Source organism: Pyxicephalus adspersus, chromosome 12 (genome assembly GCF_032062135.1).
Source record: "Pyxicephalus adspersus chromosome 12, UCB_Pads_2.0, whole genome shotgun sequence".
NCBI lineage: Eukaryota > Metazoa > Chordata > Amphibia > Anura > Pyxicephalidae > Pyxicephalus > Pyxicephalus adspersus.
Window position 1 is genome coordinate 41035394 of NC_092869.1, and position 10295 is coordinate 41045688.

A 10295-nucleotide genomic window follows, 5' to 3' on the forward strand; every position below is an offset into this window, starting at 1 on the left:
AAAGCACAAGAGTAATTCAAGGCATCATAACCACCCTCTGTGAGGCTCACGCTCACCATATTGCCAAGTGGGTGGGAGGCTAGTTTCACAGAATACACAATGCTGGAGGAGTTCTGCAGAGAGAAAAAAAAGTGACTGACTATATTGGCTGCAAGCATTTAGCATTTGCATGGCTCAGGAGTCACTGTGAAGATATAGAACTGCCATTGTGTTTGCTTCAAGTCATAGAACAAAAACAAACGGTTAAAGGTTTCTTTTGATTTACATGAATATGAACAGATTGATGAAAATTGGCAAAAGAGATAGGAGGCATTCACTTTTCACATTACCATTTGCTAGGGGGAATGGAGTGGACAAATTATCATACTTGGGGTGCAGCGCTTTGAGACGTGCTGCCATTAGAAGATCAGTGGATGGTAAAACACAAAATTTGCAGCAGATTTGGCCATGTGTACTAGGACTTGTGCCTTAGAGATTGTCCGATGGGCAGGAACATTAGACACTGCATAGAAAGCAATGATTGATGTTCCCACTATATGTGTTGCTACAATGCACCGCTGAGCGCATTTCTGCCAGTCTGTCTGCGTGCTCCATTCAATGTAATGAATAGGGTCAGTGTCTCAACAGACAGCTGTGCAGATGGCTGTCTGTTGCCATATTATATTGAGAAAAAAGGAAATGGATAAACTTATTTTTTTTTTATTTAGGCATTTTGCATTTGTTTTGTAATTAAGTCACTAAACCGCACCAACCAACATACCTGACGCAAAAGCACCATTCACCTTTCTCAAAAACATGACCACAAGCTATACAATGCAAAGAAACAGAATAATCGCTTGCAAACATATAGCCTAATAGACCGTATGCTGACCATGAGAAATGCAAAGAGGCCAATTTATGCAGAACTGAAACTGTCACCTATAGCAACAAACAAAAATCTTCACTTTTTACGTTTCGTATGTAAAAGTGAATTAAAGACAATTGGCTATCAGGGGCCCCCAGTTATGTTATGGCTTTGATTAGCTTTCACAATTATGGACATTCGACTGACATCATTATATTGCGTGTTGCATTAAGGCAGCCTGTTGTAAATAAATGGCCTGCCAACACACCCCAAAACAATTAAAAAAAAACTAAAAGTACAAGACTAATGTATACAAGAATGCAACATGTTAGCAGGGTTATTGCTTGTTGTCCTGAAGCACTCATCTTACAATGAGGAGTTGTGTGTTCACAGAGATAAAGTCCCAGCAGATACACAAAGGAACTCGTCCTACAGGCTTAGCCATAGTGCAAAGCGGCACAAAAACCCCATAGCCAATGAAATTTTAGCTTGCTGAAATAAGATTAGTACACAAGAAATGCTGACTGGGCTGAACGAGTTTCTGCAGTTTGCTGTATTGCATAGGCCAGGCTGTTCCCTATCAGCAGGAGGAGTCTTGGAGCTCTGTGCTGCCATTCACAGCTGAAAGAGTTGCAGCCTTGATACACAATGACAAAAGGCATTCTGGGACTTGTAGTTCTATGAATCCATGACAAAGGCAGACCTGTGCTGCCATGGTCTTCTATATCAATTTAGGCAAATGGACGTTGAGACCTTTGCATGAAAATATAAAAAAAGCTTTCGTCCTCTGCAAACAACCCCTAGAGGTTATACCATCCAACGTTGTCACATGAACAGTTAAACAATGCAATACAATAAAAGGAACAGTTTCCTGAGAAAACTATCATGTGCTCCAGCAGTCTAGGTGGCACGTTTGCAGAACACGTTTTGCTAGCCTGCTATACTTTATATGAACAGTAGGTGAACGCAGAAGAAAGTTTATTTTCTTCCTTCCATCCTTATAAATATCCAGCAAAACCTTGCATTCAAGATGTCATCTCAAAGCAGAAAAACCCCCAGTTAGTCCCCTGTAACCTGGTTCAGGTATCCCACCTCTGGACCTATTTGTATCTGTTACAGCCAGTTCACACAAGCCCAGATCTCCAAATAACAAATGAACAATCAATAATATCAAGATAATGTAAACTTTTTGCTACAAATTTCTCCAAAGTGCAGCACACAGAATTCACAAAATTCATAGCAAGTGAACAAGCCCATAAGTCATTACTGCAAAAAGTGAAGGCCAAAGAAAGCACATGAGTTTTTAAAGATTATTTAAACGTTTAGGGTTACCCTATGGCTTCATGTATGACAAAGACTTCAAAAGGATTTCAAATCAGTATTTTCGGGCTCTTCCCTATTGCCATGGGGCAGTAATGATCGGGTCACTTCTAGCTGGACTTCATTATGAATATTGAGCATGGACTTAACTTAAATCCCCCCCCCCCCCCCGCCCCGTAGGTAAGCAAGGACTGGTATGCTGTGGTGTCACTTTTTTAAAAGGCATCCAAGCCAAATATCAGGACTGTTGCATTGGGCAGATCAGGTCTGTGAATCGCCCCTGGTCTGTTATTGCCCACATGGGCACTACAGACTACATTCCAAGTGTTCATAGCCATTTAAGGTGCCGCTTTACCCATCGGATGTTGGTCACCTCCACACTTCCCTTGCCAGAGATTGCTGATACATTGCCGATACATTGTTAATTAATTGTCAATCAGTTTACTAATTCTTTTATCTGGCCACAGGAAAGAAAATATAAATTTCATCACAGAGGCTTGGCATGGTGAAATAGAGATGGGACGTGCAAGAAGAAGATGATCTCAGTTCAGCTTTAAAGGATGCAGAGATCTGGCCCTGCAGCCTAGGGCCCCTATAATCCCCTTTCTACGCAAAGAAACTGGGAGATAGATAGAAGGTGGAGCTTGTGGTGGCCTGGGGCAGGGATAATCATTATGGTTTAATACTGCCGATGTAGAATAGGGGGGGGCTACGCCACTGTGGCCTGATTCTGCATTTGGATATTTTATAAAGGGGGGGTCTAATTTATATTTCTTTAGATAGCTGTGAATTTACATGTGCAAATACAGTTATGCTGTGGGGACATTTGCAGGGACGTCATGTTCTATACAGCTACCTACAAATATCAAGACGTGCAAAGAGGCAATGAACCAGTACCAGGTATAGGGGGATTCCTAGAAAACCTATCTTTAGAGTACTGATGTCATGATCACACAACAGAAAACTTTTTTTCAGTTACAGAAAACCATACCTGGCTGTCTATAGGAATGGAAAGTTATTTAAGAAAACTGAAACTACAAAAGGTTTGTAAATTGGTTATACAGAGTGATCGGATGGTCCTATGTGCAATGCAGCCCTATAATCAACGTTAAACTTTTGTTCTGCAACAACTGCAGAATACGCAGTACATAAAAGAGGTTTATTACTGGTGCAGGCATACTTAAAGGACAATAATATCAAGATAATGTAAACTTTCTGCTACAAATTATTAAACAGCACAGCATCCAGATATCATTGAATTCCAATGATCGCAATGAAAAAGTATAAAAGTGTTCCAATACTTGAGCCCGGCCCTGCTCTGGACTGAACATACAGCTGGATATTACAATATTAAGGATAATAAAATATTCACACTGTAAATGCTGCCTGATTATCATTAATAAAACATTTTCTGCAGGTTCAGTATTAATTATTATCACTGTGGGCTGCAATGATAACACTATGCCCAAGTTACAAGTTTAATAATGCAGCTTGATAGATTTATTAATAAGATGAGCGAGGATATAAATCTAACCAAAGTGAAAATGAAGATCCACAATAAAATCATTATGGGATGATAATCTCTGTAACCTGTGAAGACCTTGAATGGCAACACATTTATTAACAACAATGATACAATCCGCCTGATAAACAATAGTCACAATATACGTTCTGTGTATAGCCAACTATAACCGGATAGAATAGCAAAGGGTTTAAACATCAGAAGGAATCCTGTTAGGGATTTTTCTTCACTTCCTGTCCCAGTGAAGATTTACTTTCACTTCCTGTTATTATTATTACTACACAGTATTTATATAGCGCCATCATATTACGCAGCGCTGTACTGTCCTGTTCCAGAGAAACAAATTTAAGGAAAGCCTCTAAACATGAGGGGTATCAGACAGCTGACACTGGAACAGGTGTTCTAGCTGGAAGATTTACTCACATCCTGTTCTAGTGGCAGCCATAAAATTTGGGATTGTGCACCATGTCTGTCCAATAGAGAGGGTGCACCTATGTAGCAGAGGTTATATATATTCTCTAATCTATGGGAACACTGGTGATAAGGTTTCGGTGCGTTTACCACTTCCTCATGTCAGGAACTGCTGCGTCTTGGAAGTGGCTCCATAGGGAATGAATTTGGGAGGCAGGGAGTAGTACCAATACAACTCATGGCCAGCTGTTAAATGTGTTTTTAAGAACCAACGCTGTGCTGTGGTGATAGTGACCGAGCATGTAGCAAGGTGCTAGCCACCGGGATCCATTAAAGACTGCCTAATCCTGCTGCAGACCACAACTTTCCTTTACTCCAAAAAAAAGTTTTGGCTTTACTTTGGCTATACTTTAATAATTCCAACCTGCAAAGGGCATATCCACAACAAATTCTAATAATTAAGATATTTCTATGAATAATGGTCATCTGTAGAGTCTGTATATACCGCAGAAAATGACATTACTTTGAATAACCTGCAGCTGCAACAGATTATAAATATCACAGTTTTACCAATAATGATTGGAGGAGGGTACAAGAGCAGAAGATATGATATACATACAAAAAAAATATGATATGATAAATGTACAACCTGTGATCACAATTATATTAAGTAAGGTTAGTAATTGGCACATATCATGTGATCATTACAATATCAGTAATAGCAATTATATCTGCACAAGGTGAAGAGTAGTATTTCTCAACATTTTTTACAAGGAGGAACCCTTATTTTTAATCAGGGAACTCCTTTTAGAAATAATATATCCACAGCTCACAGTATATTAGTGGGGTGGTCAGTGGTAAGAATTCCCCTCACATTGCTCCTGCAGATTGACATCAATAATCTTTTTGGCTCTTACACTGACCTGAGAGGCACAAACTGCTCATTGCTCGAGGAACCCCCAGCAACCTCTGGAGGAACCCTAAATTTCCACAGAACCTCCATGTGAAACATTGCCCCAATATGTAGCTCCAGTGTTATGAATATGAAACCCCAGGCAACCTCTGGAGGAACTCCGGTGTAGAAGATAAGGGCAATTACATGTAATACTAATATGAGAGTGCAGAGACTGCAAAATGGGAGAATTACAATACACTGATCAGTACAAATACTAAGATTAAGGTGCAGAGGATAAGGAGGAGAATTATAATAGTACTGATCAGTAATAATCAGTACAAAGGATAAAAGTAATATCAGGGTGCAGAGACAGCAGATGAGGATAATTAGAATAGTACCGCTCAGCGATGATAATTGTAATCTGCAGGGGTAGAAGGTTCAGCAAATGACTGTAGTTGTGATGAATAAATATTATTGCTTTTTTCCCCCTATTATTTATATATTATATATCCTGTTCAATACAGACAACATTTGTAACATATAAATACCAATATTATAAAACAGAGGCCCTTGGTGCCCCCATGCATGTCTCATGTGTCCCCTGATCCCCTCCATTCCCATGTATATCTTTCTTTGTTTTATAAATATTGCGGTGTTATTTTCCTTTTTCTGTATACCAAAATAAAATGTTTGTGTTATTAAAAAAAAATGCCCATAAAAGTCAGCAGAAGAGAATAATGGTTGTAGAACAGCTTAGGAATGGCTGATGTATTCCAATATTACTTAAAATAAAGATATATATCAAGCTCTAAATATTAAACAGGAAATCCAACATTGCTTGGTGGGAATTTTCCAGGTCCATGTGTTTCCCACCAGGGAATCAGTTGCTGCCAACAACACGTGGACCTGGAAGTGTTTGAGGAAATTCCCTGTTTTATAAATAGAGATCATTGAGGACAGTATAAATAGTAGTAATATTAGTATATAGAAGTAGCAGATGATGGGGATAGTAGTAGTACAGGACATTATTGATGGGATTAATGATCGGAAGGAGGAGGTTGCAGCAGATGAAGGAGGAGCACAGCATTAGAGTGCAGCAAGTGCTGCTGAGTTCGAGGCTACCACCGAGCCTGCAACAACAAGGCAGAACTTACCCGGGTCGAAGTCCGGTACCACGGCTTGGTACTGGGGGCCCACCCTCATGCCGCCGCCACCTAGGAGACCGGATAAGAAGAAGATGGGGTCAGATTTTGAGGGGGCGACCTATCAAGTTAAAGGGGGCGAGGGGAGAGTTCGAGGCTACCACCTGACCTACCCTGCTCATCATCGCTGGATGAGGTCGAGCTGCCTTCCTCCCACGAGTTGCTGCCGTGCCCGTTTGGGGCCAAACTTTTATTGCTGGCGACGCCGCCCCGACCTCTTCTCTTGCCCGATACCTCCGCTGCCCCCTTTTCGATCATGGCTGGCAATGGAATGGTGGGGGTACACCGCTGAGGTTAAAAAAAAAATGACGAAAATGGAGTCCCAAGGTTGTCCCAGATGGAGCCCTGAGAGGATGGAGTCGGTATCCTGCCGGTTCTCGCCCGTACTTGCCGCCCAAAGTCACCCACGACAACTTTACTTCACATCGCCACCCGCACTAGCCACTCTGCCTCAGCCACAGCAGCTGAGAAGGGGGAGAGGACAACCTAACCGCTGCCCCCTCAAACCCCGCCTTTCGCACGAATCTATTGGCTCGATGAAAATTTTGGAAACAAGCCTCTCTTTCTATTGGCCTATCTCCCCGTCAGTCAAATCAGTTGCCGGCGCTTCCGTTCGCTTGGTTTGGTTGAGCCGCATCCCCTCACTATGGGCTTTTAGAATCTCTACGCCCCTTGATATCAGTGTCTTTTTTTCTTATTGTGGAAGAAAGGAGGTTTATTCGTCAAAAAGGCGCTTAGGTTAGCCCGGATGAATTAAAGTCGGGGAGAAAGAACGAGAAAAGGGCGCGAGGGGGAGTTTTGAGGTGTTAGGGAGACTTTAAATGAAATTAAAAAAAAGAATTAGAAGTGCTGAGGGACTACTTTTTCTCACTGGGGCGGAGGGATACATAGAGCAGACTTCTTTTATCCCTTGATAAAATGAATAAAAAAAAGAGTGAAAACCCATTCATGGGATGCAATGCTGCAGAATTGGGGCAGATGGTGATGGAGGAGAAGTTTTAAGATGAGGGACTGAATACATTTCATATTACAGCCTTTAGAAAAGCTTGCTGTTATCCTCCCTGTGCCATGGCATGGCAGGGGATTCTCCAATCCAGAGAGAAACTTGTGGAATGGATGCTTAAAGCCATCAATACAACCCACAGTATAGCCATTTCAATATTTTGTATTAAAATAGATAAAAACCAGAATATTTCCAGATGGCAGCTACTTTTTATGGCCTATGTAACACACTTCCTATCTTAGGGTGACAACGTCCACCGTGGTGTCTCCATGAAAGGACAGTGTGGTCACCCTAGGTTACTAACCAAGACACCTCCCACTTTCCTTATCTTAAGATAACAAAAGATAGAGAAGGCAGCTTGTTTGAGATTTCCTAGATTGTAAGCTCTTCGGGGCAGGGTCCCCTCCTCCTCCTGTGTCACTGTCTGTATTCGTCTGTTATTTGCAACCATTATTTAATGTACAGCGCTGCATAATATGTTGGTGCTATCCTGTTTATTATTAATAATAATAATAATATTAATAACAAGGTGACAAGGACGCTGGGTTTCTATTATTTTTAATAATAATAAACAAGATTTTGATAGCACCAACATATTTCGTAGCGCTGTACATTAAATAGGGGTTGCAAATGACAGACAGATACAGACTGTGATACAGGAGGAGGAGAAGACACTGCCCTGAAGAGCTTACAATCTAGGAGATGGGGGAATTAGCACACAATGGGAGGTGGATATGGAATGGTGGGGAGTAGTGGGGGTTTAGGAGACAGAAGAAGATAGGTGAGTATGAAAAAATGGGTTTTGAGTGCTCTTTTAAATGAGCAGAAAGTAGGAGCAAGCTGAATCGTACGAGCAAGACCATTCCAGAGAGTCGGGGCAGCTCTAGAGAAGTCTTGGAGCCGTGCGTGTGATGAGGTTATGAGTGAGGAAGTCATTAGTAGGTCATCTATCAGGATCAATGTGTAATTGTATTTGCAGAAAATGTACTAAGCCTGCAAAAAGAGAACAAAAGATGATGGTAAATATATGTATAAGGCACCATCATATATCAAAGCGTTGTACACAACCTGCGTATATAAGAGGTTTAATTGTAAGCTCTTCGGGGCAAGGTCCTTCCCTCCTGTCTGTGTTTGTCTGTCATTTGCAACCCCTATTTAATGTACAGCGCTGTGTAATATGTTGGCGCTATATAAATCTTGTTTAATATAATAACAATGACAAAGGAAGGGAGGAGGACCCTGGCTAACAGAGCTTACAATCCAAAGCAGCCATCACAGCCAAGAACTAAGAGGTTCTGCAGCAGCTCCTTTAGATCTCTTTTCCAGGTCCTCTTTAAGATGGCTCAGAGAGGAAAAGAACCCGAGCCGAAATAAATAGAAAGGAAATATCTCCTCGCAGCCAGACAGCTCCCTATTGGTCGGTTCCTTTGGGACGCATCAAGCCTTGAAGAGGGACTTGTTAAAATGAATTGGCGATGCCGGATTTATTTCACTTATTTGGGCGTTGTTGTTGTGCTGAAAATAAAATATTTAACTCCGTGCTTCCTTTCCACTTGTCTGCCGCAGGTCTGCTTGTACAAAAAAAAGAGACCCTGTCACATGACTTTTATCCCAAATCTTCCCTCAGAATTATATCTGAACTTAAAATTTAGGTCTCCTTTGTGTAGACACCCAAAAGCCCAGAGACTGCCGTCATATTGGATGTGATGTCTGCAGCCCACAAGTGACAATCTATAGCAGCCTTTCTAATCCTTTTTACCCCTGAAATCATTTTCAGGTCCCAGGGAACCCCAGCAACAAACCAACTTATTGGGGGTCCAGGGAAAAAAAGCCTTTTAAGTTGGTGGCCCCCTAGAGCAGTGGCTAGAATACCCCCATGCAGGTGGTTTTACCAAATGTTGTCAGCCCGAGGACTATGCAGGCATTGGAAGTTGATCAGCCAGAGTTTGAGGAACTACTAGCAATATTTCTCATCCAGAGGTTGCTAGGGGTTCCTTCGGCACTGAGCAAATGTCAGTATAAGTGACCCCAATGATGTTTTTGGCTATCAATGTAAGAGGAAATTATCACACTAATGTACTGTGAGCTGTGGATATAGTATTATTATTACACTGTATGTATATAGCGCAAACATATTACACAGCGCTGTACAAAGTCCATTGTCATGTCACTAACTGTCCTTCAAAGGAGCTCACAATGTCCCTACCATAGTCATATGTCATTAATACAGTCTAATGTCAAGCCAAAATTACCTAACTGCATGTTTTTGAAATGTTGGAGGAAACCCGAGGTAACAGGTGCAAACAGGGGGGGGGGATTCCTGCAAACTCCATGCAGATAGAGTCCTGGCAGAGATTCAAACCTGGGACCCAGTGCTAAAGAGGCCGGAGTGCTAACCTTATAGAAATGGTTCTCTGGGAAAGTTATTTTAAGGGTTCACATTCACATGACTTGGGTTAAATTGGACACAAACTTATTTTTTTTTTGACACAGTGCACCATGACCTACCAATGCCTCTCATTGTATGCATTGTGGGACACATTTGTGAAGGTGTAAGGGTCAAAATGAATGGCCAGGTGCTCAAAAACATAAATGACAGCATGCAGTCCTGCAATGCACTCTTTGCAACAACACATGGGTGAAGCCCAACTCTAGCTAAATATTTATTTTAGAATGGAAAATGATTGGGACCCCTGGCAAGATTTTATTGCAGATTGCATTCGGATGTCGGTGAATTACATCAAACACTGAAGCAGTACCCTAAAACAGACTGAAATGGAGGATTTGCTGCTCCTCTCCTTCTGCCTCAATCACCAACCTCATCTTCCCCATCATTAAATGCGATGTCACTGTCATTTTAGGTTGCCTCCCATGGAAATCCTGCAAGAGGACGCTCCAGTCCATTGCAAGAGCATCTTTTCTACACCTGCACTGCAATCCATAGGACTCTACCTGGAAGGGCGGTGACACCATTCTCACCTAGGTGCGGAAGATGGAGGTAGGATAATATCATTGTAACCTCATCCTTTATAATTATTATTATTATTATTATTAAACAGGATTCATAAAGCGCCAACATATTACGCAGCACTGTACAT

The 10295-nt window shown here is 41.5% G+C and overlaps 1 protein-coding gene across 1 annotated transcript in view; it reads right to left on the reverse strand.

Annotated features, from left to right (window-relative positions):
* RCOR1 (REST corepressor 1) overlaps positions 1-6817 on the reverse strand; it is a 27915-nt gene extending 21098 nt beyond the window's left edge. The window contains exons 1-2 of the mRNA XM_072427614.1: positions 6308-6817; positions 6147-6206 (exon numbers count right to left, since the gene is read on the reverse strand). Coding sequence (XP_072283715.1) covers positions 6147-6206; positions 6308-6452 — 205 coding nt within the window. The 5' untranslated portion in view covers positions 6453-6817. The remainder of the gene's footprint in view (positions 1-6146; positions 6207-6307) is intronic.
* Between the last annotated feature and the right edge of the window lie 3478 nt (positions 6818-10295).